Source organism: Plectropomus leopardus, chromosome 8 (genome assembly GCF_008729295.1).
Source record: "Plectropomus leopardus isolate mb chromosome 8, YSFRI_Pleo_2.0, whole genome shotgun sequence".
NCBI classification, from domain to species: Eukaryota; Metazoa; Chordata; class Actinopteri; order Perciformes; family Serranidae; genus Plectropomus; species Plectropomus leopardus.
The window spans coordinates 21,098,837-21,126,266 of NC_056470.1; the positions used below are offsets into that span (position 1 = coordinate 21,098,837).

At 40.5% G+C, this 27,430-nt stretch overlaps 3 protein-coding genes across 4 annotated transcripts in view; 2 read left to right on the forward strand and 1 right to left on the reverse strand.

The window, feature by feature from the left end:
• The window catches only part of plcg1 (phospholipase C, gamma 1), a 41,467-nt gene extending 39,665 nt beyond the window's left edge, over positions 1-1,802 (forward strand). Inside the window, exon 32 of the mRNA XM_042491370.1 lies at positions 1,704-1,802. Coding sequence (XP_042347304.1) covers positions 1,704-1,799 — 96 coding nt within the window. The 3' untranslated portion in view covers positions 1,800-1,802. The remainder of the gene's footprint in view (positions 1-1,703) is intronic.
• Positions 1,803-2,024: 222 nt separating this feature from the next.
• On the reverse strand, positions 2,025-17,703 carry zhx3b (zinc fingers and homeoboxes 3b). 2 transcript variants are annotated; one of them, XM_042491372.1, is made up of 7 exons: positions 17,591-17,703; positions 9,205-10,117; positions 9,022-9,126; positions 6,580-8,160; positions 4,688-5,419; positions 3,197-3,470; positions 2,025-2,106 (listed from the first exon to the last, which is right to left on the reverse strand). In XM_042491372.1, exons 2-7 carry the CDS (start codon positions 9,946-9,948, stop codon positions 2,096-2,098), a joined length of 3,447 nt encoding a protein of 1,148 aa, XP_042347306.1. In that variant the 5' UTR covers positions 9,949-10,117; positions 17,591-17,703; the 3' UTR covers positions 2,025-2,095. The 2 variants fall into 2 exon arrangements, with proteins under 2 accessions (XP_042347306.1, XP_042347305.1); XM_042491371.1 differs by lacking the exon at positions 17,591-17,703 and adding an exon at positions 17,336-17,583.
• Positions 17,704-21,935: 4,232 nt separating this feature from the next.
• On the forward strand, positions 21,936-26,548 carry rab5if (RAB5 interacting factor). Its single transcript, XM_042492125.1, has 4 exons — positions 21,936-22,239; positions 24,594-24,697; positions 24,784-24,913; positions 25,684-26,548. The coding sequence occupies exons 1-4, from the start codon at positions 22,132-22,134 to the stop codon at positions 25,723-25,725; spliced, it is 384 nt and encodes a 127-aa protein (XP_042348059.1). The 5' UTR covers positions 21,936-22,131; the 3' UTR covers positions 25,726-26,548.
• The last annotated feature ends 882 nt before the right edge of the window (positions 26,549-27,430 follow it).

The following is a 27,430-nucleotide window of genomic DNA, read 5'->3' on the forward strand; positions in this document are numbered from 1 at the left end:
TTGCTTCTTTCTGGATTTTTCTGCATCAATTTATGATGTAAGTTGTGTCAAAATAAAAGCCCTCTGTCATGTTTTATTGAGGAGGGCATGCATGTTCTACATATTGAGGGGGTTGTGTCCCGAGTCCTTTCTGAAATCTACGTTTATGCCCCCATGAAGGGATGGCACGATATGATTTTATTGCAAATTTTGACAAAAACACTGTTGATAGTGGAGAATTTCCAAAATCCACACCTAAGCATAATTTGTATGGCACTGGCGAGCTCATCGCTTTGCACCGTATTGATATGGCAGTTACCGCTGATAGTGGGACAGCCTTGTCACCGAGGCATAGCTCCCACCCTCTGACTCCCCCTGGTTAACTCCATCAGCTCTGTTATCGTTGTTTAGCGCTGTTTATGGAGTCAGCACTGTTAGCTGCTAGTCCTCCAGTTCAGCCACCTCCAGTCTCACTGATTTTCTATCATGTCATTTATTAATAACCTTTCAAGTAGCGTCACACCGTGACAAAACTGGTAATATTTCTTTTTATTTGCAAATCCGAAACAGTAGCCTACACAGAAAGTTGCACTGTAGCAACTAAGGTTTTAGACTAGTGAGGAATATATTTCTGGTAAAAAGTGGAATATATAGTATAGCCTAGACGAGACCTAGACTAGCAAGATGTCAGGAGTTTGGCAATATCTACAGTTGATAAAAGTAAATTCAGTGGCATTAAATTCTCGGTATGATTTTTTTTTAAGAAGGGTTTTACCTGAGCCATGCCAAACAACAGACAACTCAATCGCTCTCAATTTTGCACAGAGCTAGTGTTGTTGTGGAATTTCTGACTTAAAATCGGAATCGGAATTAACTTTTAGCCAAAATAATGCTGACCTTAAATCTTTACATCATCCCAATGTCTACACCAAAGACACTCGAGGCCTCAAATTTATTACATTCTGTTTATTCTGCAAATACCATCTGTAAAAATTATACATCAAGCCTAAGTATGGAACTCTGGTAAAAGTTCACAGTTCTTTTACAGTCAAATTTATTTCATAGGAAAGTTCCATAAAAACAAACGTAACGTACACGTCAGTGACGTAAAGAAGCACTTGATGCTACAACACGGACCAGATTCCATAGAGTCTATTATATTGTGTCGCTTTTTTGTTTGAACACTACAGGGTGCTTGCCCTCTTTGGATGACAGACGTTTCCCCCCCCCAAACTGGACAATTTAATGTCCTCTTTAACCAAATATGTACAAGAAGGAAATGAAAAGTGAGTACAAAGACATGGTCATATGAACATCAGTGCTGTGTTTCACATAAGACACTATGAACAGCCTAGCGAGCACATTTAAAGTAAGCTGCAAGCATGAAGTCAAAGTGTATGAGTGCAAGTTGGTGGGAAAAAAAATGAAGTATGAAGAATGGAAAAAGGATTTGTCATTTGATTCACGTTAAGGCCTTTAAGGCAAGCACCCTGTAGCAAAGAGCTGTGCAATTTTTCGTACCCAAAAACAAACTATGAACAGTCTCTCATCATCACTCCGTCCATCCTCGTCTGAAGGTTGATTTGGTCGATAACTGTCCAAAAAAAACCCAACCCCCACCCCTGATCAGCTGAGGTCTTAATCTCTACCACATTTTTCCCCTTTTCTCCTCCTGTTCTTCCTCCAAATCTACCCTGTTTTTTTCTTCCTTTCTGCCATTACAGCAGGCAGGCGGAACAAACACGGCAGAAAAACGCTGTCAGCCCGGCCCCTCCCTCCACCACATCCACTCCTGCACTTCGACTGGAACTTCCTTCTGAGGGGAAAATGGCGGACGGGAGGATACTGGAGAAGGTCTGTGCAGCGGAGGGGTAGAAGGAGGGCAGGGGGTGGGTGGATGGATAGGAGGAGGGGGGGTTAGTGGCTTTACCGTCCATCTCACGAAGTGGGGGAGGTCATGCCTACCTCTAGGGGTGTGAGAGAGAGGGATGAGGGGTGAGGATGGTTTCAAGGTCTATTTCCATCCAGTGATCCTGTTACAATCGCATCTGCCGCCTTTTTCTCAGACACAAAGACCACCTGCGTTGGGAACTCCATCCTCAGACAAAAGGTCGCCTCAATCAGTTTCTGTAGTAATAAAAAAAGAAAAAAAAAAATGAAAAAAGCATCAATGCGACAACATGCTCCAGAGAACAAATAAGTATAAATTTTCTTCGTGATTATATTTGGTGTACCGGCGGCAGACACCACATACCTGCCACAGCATGCCTCATTACTCATAATTATGATCCTTGTGTGTTTCACCTGATAGACAATTACACGTGTTATGGTAATGACTCATCTCCATCTAACAACCAGTTTTCCCATCACAATCAAAAACCTAATTAAATTTCAACAAGGCGCACTATGGCCTAAATAGTTACAAGGGGTGATGCAATATACAGGTTTTGGCAAAAACCGTGAAATTAAAAAAAAAAATTGATATCATGTTAATAATACTCATATGATAATATCGTGCTAATAATCCAGTGACTCTTTCAGGAACGGTGAATCAGATTTAGCAGCATTTAGCAGTGATGACTGCAATCAGCTGAAACTTCTCCTGTGTGCTCACATTATTTATCTGATAACTTAAGATAAAGACGCTCAGGGTGTTTTAACCGAGAATTATATGCAAAAGTCTCTTCCTCTCGTAATCAAATTGCGTTGTTGATTGTAACCAGTAAAAACACCAAAGAAAGCAGTTTCTCGTCTTAAATCAGTGAAAATGCGAATAGCCCAATAACTCCTTTACACTGTCTGTTCAGGGCGGGAATATCACGCTGTTACCGTTATTGTGAACTCTTTGTCCACAATAATTGTGTAGTGAAAATCGTTGTTAACCTTTTTGCTTTTACTTCATCCTCATTTTTAAAAAAAGACAAGAGAAAGTGTATTGAAAGATAATTAATCTGCACCTATTCCGATGATCACTTTTTTTTTCAGTCACCATCAAATTTTTTTTTAATCAGTCAACGCTTCCAGTTTCTCAAATGTGATGATTTGTTACTTTTCTTTGTCATATAAAGTTAATATCCTGAGGATGAGGACAGCAGATATCACAGAGGGCTTGTAATTGCCATTTTTTATTTCATTTTTTTACATTAAAGATACAAACATTCTTAGGGGGACTTGCTGAATGTATCACACTAAAGACTACTCCACACATGCAGAGTACCTTTAGTAGGATTCACAGTCTTGTCAGCATCGGCCTCCTCCTCCGCTTCTGCTGCGACACCACACACCGACTGCTCCATTTTTTCCTCCGTCCCTCCTCCTGGCTGCGGCTCCAGGGGGGAGGATCCTGCTGATCGAGGCTCAGCTGCTGCATCTGGTGCAACTGGTCCTGCTCCTGTCGCACGAGCTGCAGCAGACTGTTCCGTCGCCTTCATAGAGAACCAGTGTCGCACCAAATCTGCTGTTAAACCACTGGCCTGAGCCAGTTCCTGTAACTGTGTATAAAGAATAAACTGTGTTAGGCTCAGCGTGGCTTTAAACGTAAATTTATGATAGCAAAATTAGAGAATGTGAAAAAACTGGAGTGCAAATCTTTGCTTGTTAGTCAAAAAGTCAGACTCCACTCTAAACTAATTTGTATTACTGTATATTAAGTTCAGCAAAACAAAGCTAACAAGACTGGTAAATTATTTGGCAAGACACTACAGATGAAACTTGCCCCCTTGAATATTTCCATTAATATAATAATGTTATATAATCAAATTATAAAACGTGGTTTAAATAAGTTAAGACACAATATATGAGAACAAACATCGTAATACAAAACTTCACAATATAGACAGGAATTAAACTGGAAAGTTTAGTGAATGTAAGTGCTACTGAGTTGGAGATTTTTGGCTCTGAGTCTGAGAAAAAAATAATAATTTCAAGAAAAAAAACTTTAAAGATATGAATAGTATTACATTTTCAAACCAAAAATGACACTAGGGTAAACAAAATTAACTAAACATATTACCATAAATCTAATGACTAATATTAGGAATAATTATTATTATTGTTATTATTACTGTATTACAAGTTGTCTGAAATCTTATGTTTAAATATGCAAATGGGGGATTATGTTATTAAACATTTGCCTTTTTCAACAGAGCAGAAATCTATAATTAAACACCTTAATCTGTATTTTTGGCATTTTCTATTCTCTAGTCTGAAAGAAGACATGTTATAGAAAAAAAAAACTGCACAAAATCTGAACAGGAGAAAAATCCACCTATATTTTTACTTGCTTAAAATGAAGAAAACAAATCATTTATGAAAATCAATCATATAAAAAAAAATATGCAAACTGATTTACTGAGCTGAATAAAGAATCCTGCTGCTACGGTTGATCAACACTTAAATGCAATCAGGAAGTGAAAGTCAATGTCTTCTAAGTTCCCAAAATATCTTGTATGTGTGTAACTGAAGTGGTTTTGAAGCAGTTAACAATGTGCATTTCTCTGAGCCTAAAAAAAGCGCAGTGTCAATAAGAGACACTCGTTTCCCTGGATATGAGTTTATTTCCTCCTACAGAGCAATTAGCTGAAGTGACTCAAAAATATCCCGTCATAACTTTTATCACAGCAGCAAAGAATCATCATCTGCAAGTTTCAGCTGCTCAGAAACAATTAAACTGCTGTGAATAAATAATTTATTTGTCGATTTTTATCACCTTTGACTCCTCCAGGCTGCCGTGGGCGTCGTGGTGGGCCTGCAGGATCTGCGCGTTCCCCTTCCGGAGGTCCTCTTCCAGAGCCATGTTCTGGTAAGTCTCCAGCCACTTCAGCTGGCCGTTCTTCTGCACATAACGGCAGTCGCCAAACCAGCGCACGACCTCGGGTCTGGGCAGTCCCGTTGCTGAGATCATCTCATCATACTGAGTGGCGCTGGGCCACTGCGTACGGGCGTAGACTTGTTTGAGTGTTTGCAGCTGCTCAGCTGTCTTCTTACCTCGGACGGCTGTGGGTTTGGGGGAGTGGGATGTTTTGGGTGTTGGGGTGGAGGACTGGGATGGTTTTGGGGTGGAGGATGGAGTGGGGCCAGGGGAGGATGCAGGTGTGCTGCTGGATTGAAGCGGACTATGCGACCCTTCACCCTCTGCTTTGCCGTTGGCCTCTGTCACCTTCAGCATCTTCAGATTGATTTTAATAGGGTTGACTTTCAGTCCCCCTGACCCGTCCTCTTTCTGTCTCTCCTCCCCGTCAACCTCCATCTCCTCCACCTCCTCCTCTCTCATCGCCCGCTCCGCCTCCTCCTTCTTTTTCTCAGCTGCCATTCTCTTTCTCCTGTCAGCGAACCAGCCGTGGATCTCCCTCCTGGTCATCTTGGTTTCAGATCGCAGTCTGTCCACTTCCTCCATTGCTGGGTCAGGGTCCTGGACAAAACTGGCCTCTAGAGCCTTTAGCTGAATGAAAAAAAGAATAGGAACAGACAAGGTCAAAAATCTGGAGCACTGAGTGAAATGAATTAGATTAAATGATTGCATGATTGGTTGATCAACAATCAAATCTACGATCGAAACAAATAACGAGCAACCATTTTTAATTATTAATTTGGAGGTAAAAATGATTTTCACTTAAGCTCATCATATGAAGTAAATGTTGTTTGCACAACGTGATGGCTGCAGAATGATGACACTTTGCAGTTCTGCCACCACTTATGATCTGGAAAATGAAGGCTCGATTTACAGCACGAAGGAAGTGCGTCAACTAGAGCTGCACGATACGCAAATAGATAAATAATGATAATATTGAAATTATTTTGACAGACATGAGTTACCCTTTTTTTTTTGACCAGACATGTACGTTCCCTTAGGTGTTGACTGAATTATGATTTGTAGGTCGAGGCATCTCTGTAGCTCCACAATGCTTCATTAAAAATGGCATGTTGTGACAAATTTTACGTTTATAAAAAATTGACAGCATATTGCATGGCCATATTGCGATTTTGATATAATGTTTCCAATTAACCCCAGCGTCAATCATTGCATAATGAAGACAGGAAGAAGATAGCACGGTGTTTTCCTCGGTAGCTATCCCTCGTTAAGAAAGATGATCACAGTGAACTTCTTTGCAGTTACAATCCACAGTGGCAGACATGGCAGACAGTGTAACAACCAAAGTGACTGTGGAAAATAAAATGCACTCTTGTGTTATTGGTAGTTGCTAGGTTCTGACAAAACAGAAAGCAATCTAGTTTTCTCTGCAACAATAATAATACCACTAATTACTGACAGTAGAGAAGCTGAAAGTTGTCCAGTCACAATTGGAGTCAATTATCAATCAAAAATGCCAAATAATCTCTGGTACCAGCTTATCAAGTGTGATGATTTGCTACTTTTTACCACAAAACATTAGAAGATGAAAATTTGATTGATTTTTTCACTATTCTCAGGATTTATATGACCAAACAGTTGACTGGTTGATGGAGTACACCACTTATTTAACGTCGCACTCCTATCTGGGTTCTCATTGTTGGATCATGATGCTAGTAGCAGCTGGAAAACATCTTATTAACTTGAGCAGCCTCCTCAGCATCTTCTAGCTTATAACACACCAGTCTCACCTGATGAGGTTCTCTCTCCTTGTAGCGGATAGCTGTGAAGTCGGGTGAAGGGGGTCTAGGGAGCCTGCGTGAAGGTGTGGTGGGAGACGTGGGAGTCTGTGATGTAGTCGGGCTCAGGGGTGCAGAGCTGTGCTGGGGCGTTTTCGCGCCGGAGTTGCTGCTACTTTCAGACAAGTCAACAGGGTGGGCACTGCCAGCGGCGCCGCTCCCTGGCGTACCTGAACCGCCCCCTGCGCCCGCTGTGCCAGACTTACTCTGTCCACCTGTGCTGGAGCGCGAACCTTTGAGGTTGCGATAGTGGTAACGCCGGTCACTGAACCACTTGCGGACTTCTCGTACCGTGAGCCCAGTCAGAGAAATGAGGCGGTCCACCTCCTCCTGGTCGGGAAACTGGCTGACCTGAAAACTGTCCTTCAGAGCGTTGAGCTGCTCCTGAGACTTCTTGCCCTTGTAAAAACTGGGGTCCAGGAAGGCGTTGACTGGTGTCCGGGAGCCAGACGTGCTGCTTGAAGGAGCTGCAGGAGAGGGGGAAGACGACTTTGAGGCAGGCGAAGACGCCTCCTCCATTTTGATGGTCGGAGAGTCGCTGGTGGGGGGCTCGACATCATCTGTGCTTGTGCTAGTTGTGTGATTTCTGTTGCTGCTACCATTGGTGTCTTTGCTTTTCTGTCCATCACTGCCTGCTTTGCCTGTTTTGCCTGATTTGCTGTCTGTGGAGTTTTTTCTTTCTGCAGTTACTTTGTCGTCACTCTGCACAATGTTGGTGTTGCTGGCTTTGCTGATATCAATGTTCTTAGCATTCACGTGGCTGGTGACATTACTATTGCTCTTGTTCTTGCAGTCTGCATTAGCGCTGCTGTGTTTACCGTTGAGACTGCTGACCTTGGCATTACTAAGATTACTGCTTCCCAGACTGAGGTTAATGACACTTGCTTGGCTGCTAGTAATAATACTGCTAGTGCCCGCTCTCCCACTCCTACTACTATTACTGCTGCTGCTGCTGCTCCCGCCACTGCTGCTGCTGCCCACCGTCCCCACCACCATGCTGATGCCTTTGTCTGCCACCAGCGCTGCAGCAGGTCGGGCTTGCATCATGGGGCGGGCTGCTGCCTGGGGCTTCGGTGTGACAGCCAGGGCCACAGGAGCACTGCTGACCTGGATGCCGTTTGCCATTACAGGCTGCGTGACGATTACTCCTCCTTGGCTGACAAGAGAGCCCTGCAGGATGTGAGGGATCCCAGTGGCCCCCAGTGAGGCGGGCAGGACTGTGATTGTGTGTTGGGCTGGGCTGTGGTGACTCTGGGTCTGGTTGTGTGAGCTGGAAGGCGCAGTCTGGATGATGGTGTTGAACATCTTCCTCCTGGCCTCCTCGATCTCCTCAGGAGACCAGCTGATACCTTGTTTGAGTCTCTGGGCTGTGAACCAGATCTTGATCTGCTCTTCAGGGAACTTTGTGACCACAGTCAGGTAGCAGAGCTCCGCCTTTGTGGGGTACGGGAACTTACTGAAGGAGGTCTTCAAGAAAGAGGAGGAGTCCATGGAGGCACTGTAGGTGGGGATGCTGCTCAAAGGAATCATCACCTGGGAGGGTAAATTGTGGAAAAAAGAGCGGGAGATTGTTATTTGATTTGATTGATGGGTTATTTCGGGGTTTTTTTTAACCACAATCCTATTTTCCCATGTTTTTGTGTATATGTGACTCAAGGGAACAACTTTTTTTTAACTGGTCCACTATTGACTATAATGTAACTACTCACGTGCACTTTGTCAATTTACTTCAACTAAAACTGTTTGTTTTGACAGACTCAGACTATTTTTGTGAGTGTCTAACAACATTATCGAACAGAGATAGACCTTTTTATTGAAGACTAAGATCCTTTTTGTTAAACATGAAACAACCCAGACATCGCAATCCCAAAACCCACCTAACCCCATTTAAATAAACAGTCATTTTAGTGTGTATAAGGCCAGCAAATTTGAAAACTAAAACTAAAATGGCTTTTGTGAATTTCATTTTGTTTGTCAATTTTGTTTTACAATTATAAAATTGCTGTTAATTTAAATGTAGTCTGGTAGATCTAGCAATGGCGATTTCAGGACTGTTTCTAGTTAAATTAAAAGCATCTTACTTTTTAACAGAGGGTCTATCTCTAAATGTACCCTTTCCATAATGTCAGAGACTTATGATAATAATCTGAGCCTATCAGTGAAAAAGCAAGCACTTTTAGTGGACGTAAACTGACCTTTGACCATTTCCCGAGAGGTTACAGTGCAGCCTGTTTAGCTGCTGCCAGCTGCAGTGCTGTTGTTCCCATTAGTCTCTCAGACACAAAAACAAGGGGAAATAGGGTGCAGGTAAAAAAAAAAAAAAAAAAAAAAAAAACATAAAAGAAGATACTGTTTAACTTCACTGGGACACAAAAATAAATCAAAAAAACGTACCTTGGGGAGATTTTTGGAGGTCGAGTATGAAGTGGAGGAAATATTTGAAGAGGCTGTGGTTGGTGCAGATTGATGAAGGCTTCTGTTTTGAACAACTGAGACCACCTACAGAAAACAGAAGGGAACTTCATAAAATCTGAAAAAACAACTAACCTGATTAAATCTAAACAGACTGCCACCTACCTGTGTGATGGGAGTCTTGAGCATCGGTAATGCTCCAGATCCGTTGACTATCTGGATTGCTGAGGGCAGAGTGACCTTGGTCGTTCCATTGTGGACAATTGTGGGAACATGAGTGACTGTAACAGCAGCAGGCTCTTTTCTCTCAGTCTCTCTGGATGCAGACACAGAGTGTGGGTCTGACGAAGGCTCATCGGAGACGGGGTGAGACACCACTATCCGTTTGGACTCAGATTTGCCCTTTAGCATCCTCATTATTGGGGTTTTGGTGATGGAGATCTCGCTATCCTTCCCTGTCTCTGCAGCAGACACCAGATTCTGCTCCACCACGACTCTCCTGTCCCTCTTCCTCAGCTGCAGAGTCGTGTTCAGCGTGCTGGGGTGAACCCTAGCGTTATGCAGTGCCAAACCCTCAAATTTGGGTGCCGAAACCCCACAACTCACGCAAAAGAAGCTGGGGTCCGCACGAAAGTCCTGGTGCCCGGAGTACACATGATCCAAGAACAAGTTAAGGTCGTGGGTTTTAAAGTTACAAGGCTTACAGGTGTAAGTGCCAGCACTATCTTGGACAGTGTCCTCCGCCTCCGGTTTGGAAGACTCTCCTGGGTCAAACGGGCTATGTCGATCTCCTCCAGAAATCCTGGACTGTCTGAGAAGAACCGCAGAGTCCTCATCGACCTCCTCTGCTGGGCGTATGATCTTGCTGGGGATCATACAAGGAGTCGAAGACTTCCTCTTGCTGGCCATGATGTGACCACAGGGTGGGTGGGGGGGTCGTTCAAATGGCTGAGAGCAGAGTGTGAGAGAGAATATGGGTCGTCTCTGGTTGACTATAGACCAGGCACGGGGGAAGGAGGACAGCGGGACATGTCCATGGGTCCACTTGTAGTTCTCACTTCAGTTTTAAAGGAAAAACCTGAAATTGAAAGAGCGTAATAGTTTTAGTTCAAGTCATGATTTGATTTGTGGCATAAATTATTAAATTTCAAGTACAAACAAGGTAAGAGATGAGAGAGCGAGAAAAGACAGCCAGGAGAAGAAATAAGATTGGATATCTTACACTGCTTACTTGAAAAAATTGTGCACGTCTGGATGTTTCCAGATAAAATATCAACATCACAGGTCATAACAAGACCCTGTGAAAAGATTCATCTGAAGCCATCAAAATCAGGTGTTGCTAACAAATCTTTAATTAAAAAAAAAATCTTCTTCTCCACTTCCCTCTCCCATGAAACTTAAGGCTATCTCCTTTATGAGGGCATTCAAACAGTCTGCTTCTTCACTAAAGGCTTTTTGGGAGAGCTCCTGTCCTACCCCCTTCTTTCCCCTCCCCCACACGACTCTGTCTCACTTCCCCTCGTTCAGACACACCCCCACAGAGAGAGCACATTCTGTATTTCTTTTAAATCCAGAGCCTCCGTAGCTTCACTGAACACCTTTATAAAAGGTTGCCACAGAAAAACTCACTTGTAAATCTGTTACTTAAGACAGGGTCTACTTAATAATTGGGCAAGTGGCTGTTACCATATTTCCTTAGAAAAGAAAAAAAAACATAAACATGGCGTTCTCGCCCAACACTAGCACAGACAGAAACATGCAGACCTGCATACGTATGTGAATCCTCATATTTCCCAGCATCCCCTAGATCCCTTGTCTCCGTACAAAATGGCGAAGCTTCCTGTGGAGGAGATTTCCCCTCCCTCCCACTGAGAGGTAGTGATGCAGTATTGGAGGACAGCTCTAGGGCAATTACTCACCCAATCACTCTGCACCGACATGACACCTCACGCACCAAGCAGCAAATGCTCACAAAAGTTCAACAGCTCAAAGAAGTTCAACAGGAAAACCCTAAAAGCTGTTAAAGTCCAGCCCCTCCCTGTGCAAAGATACTTGACTTACAAATCCAAACCAAATGCAGCTTTTCTGGTAGGCCGCCCAAATCTAAAATAATCTTGCTCTTCCAATGCACAAACACAGTAGTCCCTTGCAAACTTCCCTGGGACTAGTTTTGACTAAGAACAACCGTGTTTTGCACAGAGCTGCTGCAGCACCATCTCTATCAGGTGAGCAGTACATCAGTACAAGTCATCACTCTATCAGCTAACCACTGATCAAATGGTGAAATGCTCCGTCTTCCGACCAACAAACATGCAAACAAACAGCCTTGTTTTGCAACATAAAGGTCATGGTACATTAGCTCAAAGCCCAGTTAACCCTCACAGGACCGGGCTGTGACAGATGCCCTTTCACACACTGACTGGGTGAATGTACAGTGCTGTGCACAAGTCTTAGGCTGCCATAAACTTTATTTTAATAATAAGATAATAATAAAGTCTATTTAACACTTATCAAAACCAACATTACAAAGTGCTGGACACTTAAATTCACAAAACACACACAGGAATAAGCATGTATTTGCAAAGTTATTCTTATTTCTCTATAGTCTCTTTACTAAAATACAACCAGAACATACACAAAAGATGTATGTAGTATTAAAAATGCAAATATTTCAGAGAAAAAACCCAACTTCAACAGGCTAAAGTTGCAAGTATTTAGTGTGACCTCCCTTTCCACTTAGCATGTCTTGAACTCTCTTGGGCAGATAATGTGAGATTTACAGTACTAATCTTCTCTATTTACACTAGGTTGCATTCAAGACGTGTCCAAAACTCAATATTGATGTTTGAGCTACCTTTTGCTATGGTTGAACAATTCCAGTGTATTACACTACATATTGACTTGAGTCTGAAGAAGCCATTTTGTTCTGACTTTTTTGGACATTGTACATTGGACTCTCTGTACTCTTTATTTGTATCTTAATAAAGAGACTGAGAAATGAGTATATACTTTTATTAAAACTACAAATCTATGGTGGCCTAAAACGTTTGCACAGTTCTATATACAGCGTTCACTTTCCAGCAGTCAAAAGCCTGCAACCGCAGGTTCACTCAGTGTAAGACTTAAAGCATGTTCATGTGCATTTTGTCTCCAGTCGACACTGACTTTTCTGAATTTTAAAGAGATCAAAACTGTGAATAATCAACCAATGATAAACCTGTGATGGAAACTTTAATTGGACATCTAATTGGCTCTCTTTGAAGAGGGCTACCCTTCGCCATGGATCTGAGTGCGAGGGGTTAACAGGCAAATGAAGTTTGCTACTGTGGAGGGAACGTGATGCCCCTTGTTCCCCCCTGCACCCCCCAGAGAGAGTAACTGCCCTTAGCTTGGAGCTCTTGAGTGCACCCCTCCTAACTCCCCTGCCATTCAGTTCTGCATCAGGGGGCACCGCTCTGCCAAGGCAGGATGGTCACATGACCAACACAAAGGCTTATGGGTGGGCAGTCTCAGCCATCCATCACGTGGTTGTGCTGGGTGTGGGTGGGCAAGCGAGAGGAGAGGAGAGGGAGAGCGAACGGGAGAGGATGGTGGGGGATGGGCAGCCGGTTTGGGGTGAGGAGGCAAGGGGAAGGAGGGGTGTTAACTGTCGTGGAGGAAGCACTGAGGTGTTTCAGTGAGGAATTTTCCTCTCTGATACCCCCCTCACTCCAAACAGCTACCCCACCCTGCTAACCCCCGCTCCTCAACGCACCCTTCTTGCTCCAAACTACAATCACACAGTCCTTCCCTCCCTCCTCCCTCCCCCCCTCCTCGCTGCGCTGCAAAGCCTGGAATGTTCCAACCCGAGCTCTTCAGCCAGTGGACGTAACCCGAAGTTCAGCTTTGGTGTCTGCATGTGCACGCACATGCATTTAAGTGTCTTGTGCAAAATTAGCACTCAAAGTAAAACCAAGTGGTGAACACATAAGGTGTCACATTTGCACATATCGACTGCCAGTAAGACAATGGCGGCAAAGTTCACCTGAAAAATCAAAAAAGCCACAAGCACATCTGCAGACAAAAGTTGGGCCTCTGCACGGCGAGTCACCAGCAGAGGCCTCGCACAGGTGAGGGCCGAAACAATGCACAGTGCGTGCTGAGCTATTATCGGCGAGTCGGAATGGGCAGCTCATGTCTCAGCAATGCCAGATGAGTTGTGTTGACTTCATGGTGTGAGTGCATCAGCCGGTAACTTTGCTGCACATATGTTGGACTGACCGTGCTGCTGCTGATGTTGGGTTTGTGTCTGTTATATGTGTCAGCATTTGCATGTGTGGGTTTCCTGTGAAAGAAGGAAGGTGGGGTGGGGTGGGCGCATGTGTGCTCGCGCTTGTGAGTGTGTGTGTATGTGGCGTGCGGGGGTGGCTGCCTGCATGCTTGTGTGTGAGGCTTGTTTACTGAGGTAGTGTGGCTGCCATTTTTCCTGTGTGTGCGAGTCAGAGATCTCCCAGTGACACACAAAAGACAATGTTTTTGTCCTCCTGGATTGTAACCTATATTATCTATGGCTCGGCACAGCGTGACCTCCTTTCATCCCCCGGCCTGACTCTTGTCTAGGCCGGGGCTATATCCTCTGAGTGCAGGCCAATAATAGCAGTCGCACATGCTAAAAATCCTGCAGCTTGGCCGTGTAGCGAAGCTGCATGCTAACTACACGACTCCTCACCTAGCTGAGAACACAGGTGAAATATCTGCACGAGTAAAAAACACTGGTGCACGAAACAGGCAGCCCTGCTCCATTTCTTGCTTCCACAACTCGTCTTTCTTCCCCCGTCTCTTCACCCTCACTCCCCCTCCCTCTCAAACCGTCTCTGCACCCTCTGCTTGCCTCCCTCCCACCATTCCGTCTTCTCCTCCCTCTCCAAGCAAGTTTGGCCCAGGGAGACAGGTCGGCAGCGCCACTGGTGTGTTACTGTCCCCATGGCAACCACCTTCTACCCCCTCTCCCTCTCTCTCTCTCTCCCACCAGCTCATTTCTCTGAAGCACATGCGTGTGGGTAAACACGCACACACATGGTTACTCACACACACATCTCCTATGCCATCCTGGCTCTAGCTGGGCTTGTTTGTTCCACACACCCCTGTGAGTGGTATTTGGAGAGTCCCTGCCCTGCTCCTATTTCAGTGCCTCCCTCACGCGGTGTTGATGTCTCCAAGCTAGGTGTGGTCGCCGTCGCCAAAGCACGCCATTGGCCGGGGCCGATGGCGTCTCTTCCTGTTAACTCAGTCCCTGTCCAGACATCTGCCTGGGCTACTGTCTTTGCTCTCTGTGGCTCTTGTGTTTGGCCTACAGCGGCCTGAAGCATGCAGGGCTCCTGTATTCACTGTAGGCAGCGCAGGCATGGATACATAAACAAGGCTGCAAATTTGGCAGATGCTGTCTCTTTCAGAGAAGACTGAAGAACCACTTCTATGCCCAAGTGTATTCAAGCTTATTAAGTCTGCACCAAACCCTTCACCATCTACGAGTCTCTGTTCCAAAACACAAACTCTTTGCTTTTCCCTCCGCTGTACCAAAACTGAAATCCTTCGCCGTGTTTTCTTCTGTCCCAAAACACGCATGTCTTGCCAGTTACTGAATTTACTCCCACCTTGACTCCAACTGACCTCCTCCTGTCAATCAACTGCAGGGTTTCACTCAATCGTGCATCTGCTGACAAGCTCCCCCACTCTCACTGCTGACATGTTTTGTGTGTCTGAACTTCTTTCCACTACCTCTCCGGGCTTTATACAGTGTACTGGCAGCGACGAGGAAACCTCAATGACCGTGTTCCTACAGTGTCATTCCATCTGCTCCAGAGTCCCACTTGGGCTGCTCTCAGGTCAGTGAGCGGATGGCTGCGTGGGTTGCAAACGGCTGCATTGCTGTGGCCACTGCCAGTGCATGCGTTAAAACTGGGTTGCTGAGAGGGGAGGGAGAGAAAAATGGCGGAGCACCATGCTCTGTGCTGTCCAACCTAAAATGGCTGACATCACAAGCTGTTAACCAGCCAAGCAGAGCAAGAGGCTGCTGCTGCTGACCCAAACCTGCTCGCTCTGGACGTGTGAGTGGATCGCACTGCTCTCCCCCCAAGATTGTGAAAAGGCTCTTGAGTTGTAGCTGTTTTATTTGCGGTCTGACTGGGTAGAGATCTGGAAGGAAATTGTCATTACATGGGTCAACAACACAGGGAGGAAACTCACTGATGAAAAGTCACTGCCGAAGGATTGACACGCACAAAGAATTGCTCGGTTTCAGTAGATGTTTAAAAGACAAGAAAAAGATGCAAGAGCAAAATATAATTTCAGTGAGTGGTTAATCTTTTCATAGAAAGCAGCTTAACCTCCAAACCTAAAACTGGGGGAAAGACAGGGAGGAGAAAGAGGGGTGGGAGGTGGGGATCGGTGGGGGGAAGTGAGACTACTCAGTGAGATGTGGGAGCTTGAGCATCACCACAGCAACACTACAAAATACAGCAAGATGGAGCATAATGGTCCGTGTAAGTTTTGGTCTTTGAATTTTCCTTTCAGAAAAATAAATTAAAAATAGATATATGTCATTTTTTCATTTTCGGGGTCATAAATGTGATATACAGAATAGAAATGCAAATTAATTTTCTTTATCTCCTGAATAGGTAATATACTAAATAGATAAGCCACTTTCTTTATCTCCTCTCAAAAATGTAAATAAAATACCAAGAAAACAAAGTCATTTTCTGAAACTCCTTGCTTCTCTTGCTAACTACACTGACATGATTTTGGCACCCAGGAAGGCATTTAACAGGTTTTTTTTAAAATTCCCTTTAAAAAAAAAAAATACAGTTTCTGGTTTCAAAAACAAACAAAACAACAACCCCACCAAGCAAACAAAGACGAAGAATGACTTGTTTTTTTGTCTTTGTTTTCTTGCTACTTCATTTTATTTTGTTGGAAGGAGAAAAAGAAAGTGACATATCTATTCAGTATATTCCATTTCTGACCCCCAAAACTGAAAAGATCTTTTTCATTTTTGAATTTTGAAATGGAACTCAAATAATAATATTTATTATTTTTCCCATTTCTGTTTCTGGAAGGAAAGTTAGGAGACAAAAATGTACACAGACCCATAATATTTTGTTGATATTATTTTGTTTTATTGTCTATGGGCCTCTCTATGAGCTGAGTCCTTGATAAAGTTTTGATTTGAATAATAACAATAATAACAATAATAATAATGATATTAAAGTTTTATACCGCAGTTAGGAACATGTAATACTGACAAGTCCTTATAAAACTCCCACATAGACAAATTGACTGTTGTTTTCTAATTTTTTTTAATCACCAATAATAGTATAGACACTGGCCTATTCTAATAGGTGAACCACTGTGGGTGATAAATAGATAGGTGGATTAGGCTGCTTGTCTATGCTTGGGACTCACGTGGACATCAGACACAAACTAGCTGTCTGGGAAAGCTTTGCTCTAATCCCCGGAGTCACACTCTCATGACAACACTGACATGATAAATAGTCTACCAAGGCTACAGTTTCACACTCACTGACCGTTAGGCAACAGAGAATAAAGCATGGGTGCTTATAGTTTATGAAAAGTGTGTCAACCTTAAATCAAAGTGTGTCAACATTTTATTTGACGGAGCAAAAATACCCAAATACCATAAGCCCGTGAGTAAAATACAATAAATTTCTTGTGTCTTTTCAAAAAGCAACTCTGGAGAACATCATTAGTCATAACTGATGGGACTGAGAGTGATTTCTAACTTCTTCATTCATGGCTCAGACTGAAGAAATGGGGAAATTCTGACGAAAATCTCACACGTCCGATTTGAATATAAAACGACAACGTCTAAATGCCACTAATGTTAAAAAGTAATGTTTCCTAAAAATGTATGCGAATAGCGGTATTATGCGAAACAGCTCAAACACAAAGTGTCCGGGCTGTAACGTTAGTCCCTGAGCGCAGCAGCGTCAAACATTTCCGAAAATGATGCGTGTTCATCTTCCGCTCAAGTTAGGCGGAGTGAGCCCCAACTTAATGGGCTTGACTGCATTATAGGTTTAAAACATTGTATCCAATTCAGAGTGGCGGAAAAGGCAAGCCCCCAGCCCAAAAAACCTACTCTCTCTCCCCCCGTTGGCTGTCGCCATTTTAAGCAGGCGACATGCAGCTGGCCAGCACCGCTGAGCCGGAGCCCGCAAAGGTAAGGCTTCACAATAGCTCGCGCAAGTTTGGGAAAGGTGAAACACTTGTGTAATGTGTATCATAAAACCACACTCACCTCGCTTTGTCGGAGCTCAGTGTATGCAGCGCAGGATATAAAAAGTTTACAATGATATGGGCTCAGTGGAGGCAGAAATTTTGGGCTTCACTGATGGCAAGTTATAGGTGTAAGCCCCCTCTGTCCTGGTGATAAACGTGACACCGGAGACAGACCCGGTCTTCACGGCGGCCCCCTCTTTTTGCGCTTGTTTATTTCGAGTGGCTCTCAGCGTTAAAGCAGGCTGTGGAGGGGAGGAAAATACGACGGACGTACCGAGGGAAGAGACGGACACGTGACGCAGACGTCACTGACGGTGGAGTTGGCGTGAGAGCTCGAGCTCCGCCGTGCAGAGAGCAGAAGTGAGTCAGACATCCCGTCCTGACTTTGACCCACCAACACATGGGGGGTCGTGGTTACGTTTTAGAAAGGGACACAAGCTGTGCTGGCTGTCCCGGTTTAATGTGATGATACAGGAGCTCACACCTGTCCCTCTCCCAGGTGACCTCTCTTAAAGAGATAGCACAGGCGGCAGGGTGAAGTCAGGTAAATTGACAAATAAGGTTTTACATGTTGGCTTCTGTAAATATTAGCAGAAAGTTACCAAACATGTTATTGCATTGTTATTACCCGGTTCTCGACTGTGAACCACAATTTTAGTATGCATAAGGTTCCAGAGTGCTTAAAACAGCATCACAGCATCAAAATTGAGCTTGTTTATCAAAAAAATGGGCCGGTGGAGGACACCACAACCCCGACAGAGGTCCTTGCTAAGACCCTGTGTCCTAAAATCATAGAAATATCCTAAAATCCTAGAAATGTCCTCAAATCCTATGAATGTCCTTAAATCCAAGAAACATCCTAAAATCAAAGAAACGTCCTAAAATGCTAGAAATGTCTCAGAATTCTAAAAATGGCCTATAATCCTAGAAAATATATACTGTATATCCTCGATCCACGGAGAAATGCACAAAGTCCTTATACAGAAACTGCACCATTTAACGAGCCCTCAGGATTTCTGTTAAGTTGTGATGTCATAGAGTATCCCACACTGTTGTCTTGTCAAAAACCCTGTGTGATTTTTCCATTAGATTTTGGATTATTGCAGAAAAAAAAAACAACCGTTAATGATACTTGCACGTTTTGTTTAGTATGATAATCTCCACAAATTAACACAGCTTTTATGATTTTTGAAGCCTAAATACTGTTGCCAGAAGTAAAAAAAAAAAATAATAATAATAATAATGTTATTGCTATAAACAAACTATACCACAGTTGCATTACTTGCCGCCACCACTAGGAGGCTGTCAAGCTGTGTTTGGTGTGATGATGTTCTGTTGTCTTTTCTATTTACTTGCTAGCAACCACATTTTTTAAGACACATGAAAGCTTCAAAATTCACGAGTGGGATATCTACTGACATATTTTATGTTTTAGAACAAGACATGAAAGTCTCTTAAAGCTTGTGTTAACAACGTACCTTACTTCAGGCTTCTAACCAAACAGCAATTCCGAAAAAACCCACTGCCTTTGACACCAGGGGGTGCTAAAATGCTGACCTCTTTCTGGATTTTAGGAGTCATTCCTGCAGCGCCCTGTAAACTAAAGAAATAAATATGCTAGGAGCACATTTTCACACAAGTCCCCTCTAAAAGATAGGGCCATACGATTGTGTAATAATGCAGTATGCAGCTGATATTGTACTTAAGTGTTGCAAATTCCCTTACACATTTGCCCATTGTGTAAACAAAAACAAACACATTTTATTCATCTTTTTTATTTGCTCATACATGGCAGTAAAATATTTATCAGTTACCTGTCTTAAAGAGACAGTTTGTAGGATTTAGGGGCAGAAATGCAAATAATATTCATAGCTCAATTTTAGTTTGTTTGTAATCCCCTGAAAATAAGAATTGTAGTGTTTTTGTTAAAACGAGTCAGCTATGTTGATATTCTCTGCAGTGTCTCTATTGCAGAGTTGGCCATGTTGTTTTTACAGTAGCCTAGGACAGAAAAATGACACACTGCCCCCCCCATTCATTTTTTGCAGACATTGCATAGTAGCCTTTGCATTAAGGAAAAAGAAAAAGAAAAGAATCCAGCAAAAAAGAAACACTAACCCTCCCAACATCCACTCTCCCCACTTACATACATGCCACAGACACACAATAAAAAAACAACAAATAACTGAAAAAGAAGGAAAATAAGAATAAAAAATACATTGAATAAATTTAAAAAACCTGTAGTTCTACACACTTGGCTCAGACAAGTTACAGTTTTGCAACCTTACCAATTTGTTATTGATTTTCCATTAGGTCTAGTTTATTATGCTCGCATGCAATTAGACTCAAATTAAAGATGATGACACATCTCCCACATCTTCCTGAATGAGTCATTCAGGAAGATGTTTAGTGGGTTAATTTTGAGAGTCAAAAGAGAAACTGAAATGCAGTTAACGTATCTTAGGGGGGAAATATGTTCAAAACTACACTGACTTCAGCATAACACACTTGATGTCATAACAAAATACATAATGTCCTAAAAGATATATTAAAATGTTATCAGAATCCATCTGAAGTGAGAGAGCACTGTGTTATGACTGAAGCTATGTTAGAGCCACAACGAAAACCGTTATTGACCAAATCACTCCATTTGCATCAATTTATCATGTAGCCATTGTGGTCATCTCTAATCAGTGTTAATCAGGGGAAGATGGAGCCTGAAGACTCTCACTAACTGAAGTGAAGCTCACCTTCATGAAGGAAGCCCTCTGCTGGACAGCAAAGAGAATAACAGAGAGTAAAGTCAGCAGGTATCCATCAGGCTCAGTAAAAACATGACCATATCATATAATATCATTGTTTTATCTGCTCGGTGATATTTTGTTTATATTAAAACTGAAGCTTGATAACTTCATTCCACTAAAAAAAATATATCTATATACAGTTTAATAAAACTGCATCTATTTGACTAAATCTGAATGTCAGAATATCAAATGTTTGTGGTCTCTCATTAAAAAAAACAAACAAACAAACAAAATGCCCAGTATTTCACATCAAATAAAATAAGTAAATGAATAATTGGAGGTGCATAGATAAATGAAGCACTATGGAGCTACAAAAACACCCCGGCCTGCAAATCATACTCCAGCCGTAAGGAAACATCTTTATTTGGTACGGACCCTAGCAAAACAAACAACAAACATTTCTTTTTTTTCAGTGAAGATGAATTATTATTGCCCATAAATTACGACTCATATTGCAATATCTATAAAAATAATTGCATTGTGTACATCCTTTATTTGATGTTGTTGATCAAAACCACAAATGTAATTTTTTAAAAACTCTAGTCAATACATGTTTTAATGATACTAGTTGTAAAGTATTGTTTGTATTTGTATTTTTTTTTTTTTTTACCAGTAACCACAAATATTTTTGAAGATCACAATTAAAGGGTAAAAGGGTAAATATGATGCTAGAGTACATAAAAAGTCTAATATATATATATATATATATATATATATATATATATATATATATATATATATATATATATATATATATATATATTAGCTTACATACTATTTTTATACATTGAATTGAATTAAATTGAATTGTAGCATAAGGCACAGTATATATATCTTAACACTTTACTCACTCAGCTCATTATCCATATTATGATTAAAATATTCACATATTAGTGTTAATTGTCTACTACTGTGTTTCTTACCTTTATATTTTTACATCCGTACATACTCAGTATATTTCCATACTTTATTTCAAATATTTAAATATTTACATACTGTGCTAACTGTTTACTCTTACTGTACTGTACTCTATTTTACATTTAATATACTTGTGCTGGAACTTATTTCTACTTGCTATAATCCTCTATGCTGACATCAGACTGACTGTAGCAAACTACAATATCCCCCCGGGGATCATTATATAGTATCTCTGAATCAGATTCTGAAAAACAGAGCTCATTCATCAAAAAATGTCCCAGACACAGATAAGCTCCCACTGTCCTCAAATACTAGAAATGCCCTTGATATTTAATGTATACATTATAAAATCTGCTTTGACATTGCTAAACTTGATCATAATTTACTGAAAGTGTTTACAGATTCTCCCCAAAATATATCTGGCAAACAAGAACACAAACATACATGAGAGCACAAATAATTGAGGTTCGCCAAATAAAGTTGTAATAGTCTAAAAATCCTTTGCGTCTTTTTTCATTTGTAAGAGCAAGAGGAGGAAAGCACTGAGTTGATCTCGATTAAGAGAATATAGAAAGAGGGGTGTAAACAATTGAAATTAAAAAAATAATAACATAGATCAAATATGTTTTTACTTGTATCATCATAATAACAAATTAAAAGTTTAAGGGTAAAATCGTGAGTGATGTTACACTTATTACAGACATTATAACTTAAATTTGACCAAAAACTAATTATTATTTTACACTGGAAAAAATAAATAATTGCGTTCACAATGCATTTACAGATTCTGACCACTGGGGGGTCGCTGTAGTTTTCAACACTTTCTGGCACGAGCGGCGGCGCAGAAACGTCGCACTCTCTCATTGGCTGACGGCGGCCGGGGTCAAACTACATTGCGCATGCCCAGATGGCCTTTTTACGGTTAGAGACAGAAATCTGTCAGATCAGCGGAGCGTGCATTCCCCTAATACCTGCTAATATTTCTTAATACTTTCTTCCCCTAGTCTGCGATAGACACTTAAATCTATCTTGAAGTGTCCTCACATTTGGATTCTAACTTTTCGACGCCTGTAGCCGAAGGAAACCGCAAAGAATGACGAGCAATTTAAAGCGGAAAGAAGAAAGTCATCTGGTGAATGGGGGTGTAAAACAGCCCACATGGAGCAAAGCCTTCAACAGTACTGCTGTTTGGGAAGAGAAGGTCAGTCACTTGCCCTTTTGAAATAAAACCCAGCTGTTATATTTCAGCGTGTATTTGCCCCAGGGTTCTTAATGCACCTTATTTGTCGTCGGGGTTTTAAACACACGGCTAACTGAAGCTAGCTGCCATGCTAAGGATTAATGTGATTTGACTGGGTTAACTGTCATATCGAAAGAGTGCCGTTTCCATTAGCTACGTCGGCGGTTTGGATATTGTCAATAAGTAAAAATGATGTCGACGACATGTAAATGATGCTGGGCTTCATGACTGCCTACTCATTTAAATGATCATTTAAATTCAAGTTAATAAAATACCATTAAAATGTCCCATTATATTCTGTCACACTAGTTAGTACCTTTACGTAGTCAAGGTTTGCAACTTATGTTTTATGTCTCTATTAATGCTTTTGATCAATCGATTAACTGTGAAGTATATACATTTGTAATTAGTTGTAGTTTTTAAAGAGTGAAAAATCATCACATTTGTGAGACTGAAACTAAAGGTTACTTGTGCAAACAAACAAACAAAACAAACAAAAAAAAAAAAAACCCAACAGAAACAGTCAATTATCAAAGTAGTTGGCTTTTAAGTGGCTTAGCGTTGCAACCTGTGATTAGTTTTATAGTCATTGATTGCTTCTGATTAACCCAATAACTGTTAAGTATGTAAAATATCTACATAAAGTAAGTAGTGATGAGTGAAATCCTCACATTTGAGAGACTTAAACCAGAGATTTGCTTGTGCAAACAAACAAAAAAACGAAACAGTTATCAAAATAGTTGGCTATTCAACTTATGGGTAGTTTTGTAGTCTATTATTGCTTTTGATGAGTTGATTAACTGTTAAGTATTTAAAATATATTAATTTTTTAAAACTTCTCACAGTTGAGAGAGTGGTACCAGAGATTGGTTGTGCAAACAAACACCTCAAACAATTATTAGTTATTAAAGTAATTGTCAAAGGGGTGCACCTATAATGATTAGTTTAGTAGTCTATCATTGCATTTCAATATTTGATTAAAGATGTAAAAATAATAATAATAATAATAATGAAAAAATCCTCACATTTGATAGACTGGAACCAGATCTTGTTTGTACTGTCCAGTTGCATTTTTTTGTACTGTAGATAAACAAATGTTAATGATATTATAACCGTAGATTTTTATACCATGATGTGGTAAAAATGGTATGCCGCTGCAACCCTAGTTAATTTTGTAAAATAAATAAATAAATAAATAAATAAAAAAAGTAATCCCTGCATTTGGGAGACAGGAATCAGATATTTTGTGTGCTACAAAAAAAAAATACAAAAAACAATTAATCGATTATCAAAATTGTTGGCTTTTATGTGGTTGCAGGTTGAAGCTGATGATTAGTTTAATAGTCTATTATTGTTTTGATTAATTGATTAACTATCAAGCATGTGAAATATTAAGAAGAAATGAGTAAAAAAGCCTCACGTTTGAGAAACTTGAACCAGAGATTGCTTGTGCTAGAAAAAAAACCAAGATAATTCAATGGATTTTAGTCTAGAGTTATATCAGTGATTAGTTTGGTAGTCTATTGTTGCTTTTGATAAAATCAATTAACTGTTAAATATTTAAAATCATTTTTTCAAATGTGAGAAATCCTCACATTTGACAGACAGGAACCAGAGACTGTTAATGGCAAGAAATAAAATACCGAAATAATCAATACTTTGCTTTCATAGTTAATGGATGCATTAATGATTGATTTAATAGTCTATTATTGCTTTTTGATTAATTGGTTAACTATTATGTACGTGTCTAAAATTAGTGAAAAAAGAGAAAATAGTGAAAAAATCCTCAAATCTGAGAAACTGGAACCATAGTTTGCTTGTACAGGAAAAAAATACAGAAATGATTAATTGTCTTTAAAATAGTTTTCAGTTAATTTTACTGTTGATTGGCTGATCAAATAATTGATTTTATATATATATATAATAGTCACTCTCACAAGCTTGTTTTGTCAAAGTTTGTCTCCCGTTACCGTAACATGAACTTTAAAGCAACACATAACTGAAATCACCTTAAATGAAGCTCTAACCTACAGCAAAGAGGTCTGTGGACAGAAATAGACACAATACTGGTGATACTTCTCGCTGTTTTAGATAAAACATATGATTATGCTTTCTTGTTTGAACAGTTTTTCTGTTGTTTTTTATTTCTGATAAAGGAACTAAAGCTGGACAAGCCTTGATTACCTGCATCATTAAAAAAAAAAACATCAGACAAAGAGCATGAATGAAGTGAATTGTAATGCCTTATGCAATATGTGGTGTTCCTCGAAAGTCAGTATCTTCTTTAACTCAAGTTTTTGTATTTTCTTTTACAGGATGAGTTTTTAGATGTGATTTACTGGCTTCGACAAATTATTGCAGTAATCCTCGGTGTGATATGGGGTGTGGCACCGTTGAAAGGATTCCTGGGAATAGCCATGTAAGTATTTTTTTACAGGCTGCCTCAAACCTTATATTTTTAAAGAAAAGACTTGAGTTAACATGTTGATGTGCTTGCCTTCTCAGATTCTGCATCATCAATGCTGGCGTCCTGTATGTATACTTCAGCAGCTTTCAGCAGATCGATGAGGAAGAGTACGGTGGCACGTGGGAACTCACCAAAGAAGGCTTCATGACATCTTTTGCTTTGTTTCTGGTAGGGATGTTAATACTTATTGAAAAATATAGACTTTTTGTAAAGCATGGTGACATTTTTTATTAGATATACATATATAGATATGAGAGAGACTGCTATAAACTTTTACTTTTAGTTAAACTTTTCTCGTTCAGTGTATATGCTTTGTGTAAGTTAGAGTTGTCATTTTAGAAACAGGGGATTTAATCTTCAGAATACAGATACACATTGCAGATTCAAGTTTCAAGTTTCTCTACATTTGTCGACTTAAAAAGTTAAAAAGGTTTAAAGACTGGACATTTTTAGGATCTTGAATTTTATCACATTTAATTTCTTTTCATTAAAAAAAAAGCTTAATTTTGTGATGCGTAATGGCTGGTGGTTCACTCTGCAACGTGCAGAGAAGTCACAATCACATCACAACTGACAATAGATGTGAGAATTAACACCTGTATAGACATGGTGTTATTTTGGGCTGCCTCAAACTAAAGATGACAACTGTGAGTGAAATGTGGTGAAATCTTTGCTTGTTTTCTTTGGTTGATTTCAAAAGACAGTCCAGTTTTATGAGCAATGAAAATATTTCTTTTAATTCTCTGTCCTACATCAGATTGTGTTTGGTTTTTTCAGGATTTTTGTTGTTTGTTTTTTTTTTTTAAGTTCAGCCTGTCATTAGTCCGTTTGTAATGAGTTCACTGTGCTGGCTGCTATGAAATGATGCAGTTTGCTGTTTCTGAACCATAAGATTTGATCATTGATGTCTAATGTGTCGTTTATTTTCTCCCTACCAGGTGGTGTGGATAATCTTTTACACAGCTCTACATTTTGACTGAGAGGAATCCACAGGACACTAAATACGAACATTTCTGTTGAAGTAAATTTTCAAAACGGAGGAACTCCATGGCTTGATGGGTGTCAACGCTCCTACACACAGTACGACTCCTCAGTGTGCAGCGCGTCATGGGAATCCTAGTTTGATTAACGAGATCCTGCAAGACCACCGTGATGTTCAAATAATATACAATCTCTCTGATTTAAGGGGTTCCTGTTTAAGACACCCTCCATTACACTTCCCATACGTTTATATTTCCTTCCTCGCCTCAATGTCATCATCTCCAACAAAACACTATATAACGAATAGACCAGCTGAGATTGGTTGCACTTCTTTTTGCAACTGATCTAAATCAGAACAGGGATTCTTTAGTATTTGTTAGTTTCTACTGGGCCTTTCTTCTGTTGTAGAAGAGTGACATGAACACAGATTTTAGACTGACACTATGACAGAAAGTGTGTGTATTTATCCCAGTTTACTGCTCATTAGCCTGTCATTAAGTAAAAGGAAGTTGGTGATAAAAACCAAATGTCACATAGTAAATTAGGGTTTAATCAGAATGTAAGGTGTTGCTTTTCAATTTAGGGACAAAGACATCATATTGGATGTATAAAAACACCAGTAAAAGATTGTTTATGTGGTTTCACTGTTAAATCATCGCTCACTCCAAAGTCATTTATTTGCCTTGTTAAGAAAATAATCATGGCCTCAAAAATGATTGAAATTTAAAAAGTGGCATGGCAGTAAAGCACATTATAAGTTATCATTGCAGCTGTAGTACGCGACTGTTTTTAGTGGATCAGGGATGGGTCGGATCTTTGGAATGGGGATATATGAGGTACTTATCCACAGTCGGTGTATTACATACAGTAGATGTCAGTCGGCACGCTCCCGGTTTGAAGATATACTGCTACTGTGTGTGTAATATGCTGACAATGAATACGTTTTCCAAAAACCCCAATTCAAAAAATCTGAACTGCCCCTTTAAGGATGCAGTCATCTGTTGTCATGAAATATTGAGAGGTGACTTTGAGCTTCCATGTTTTGTTTTTATTTGCTTACATAGCATTTCTAAATAAAATCTTGTCAATTGTTATTTCTTCTTAAGGGTCTCATGTCCAACAAATGTGAAAGCTCATGACCAACCAAAACTGAAATCTCACCCATTTTATCATAAAAAAAACATGCTGGTTGGTAAGATACATATATCAGCTGATATCCAGTCCCGATGACACTATCCGCCAGTTGTATCAATGCACTGTTACTTCAGTCAGGAACTAATAATCATCATCTGTGTTATCCATCCAAGTGATTTCCTCAAAGCAAAGAGGGAGGAAACATGCATGCCGTTTTCAGATGCAAATGTTCACAGATTTAAGCTAAAACGAGTCTGTGCACTGCCATGACTTGCTGTTCGTATATCTAGATGTCATTTATTAATGGCATTAGTTAGAAGGGTAGGAATAATTGAAATCTATTATTTTATTCTCACATGTAGCTTCCAGATCAAAGTCTTACCTGTTGTTTTGAAATTAATTTAAACTTGTCTGTAAATTCTGTACAATGTCCCTTTTGTCAAATCCACCTTGTATTACACAGATTTATTTGTTCTTATGTTATATCTTGTTTGATGTAACATATTTCTCAGTATTTTTATAGTGAACTTTTAAAAACAGTTCTTGCAAAGTTATTGTAACGATACTGTT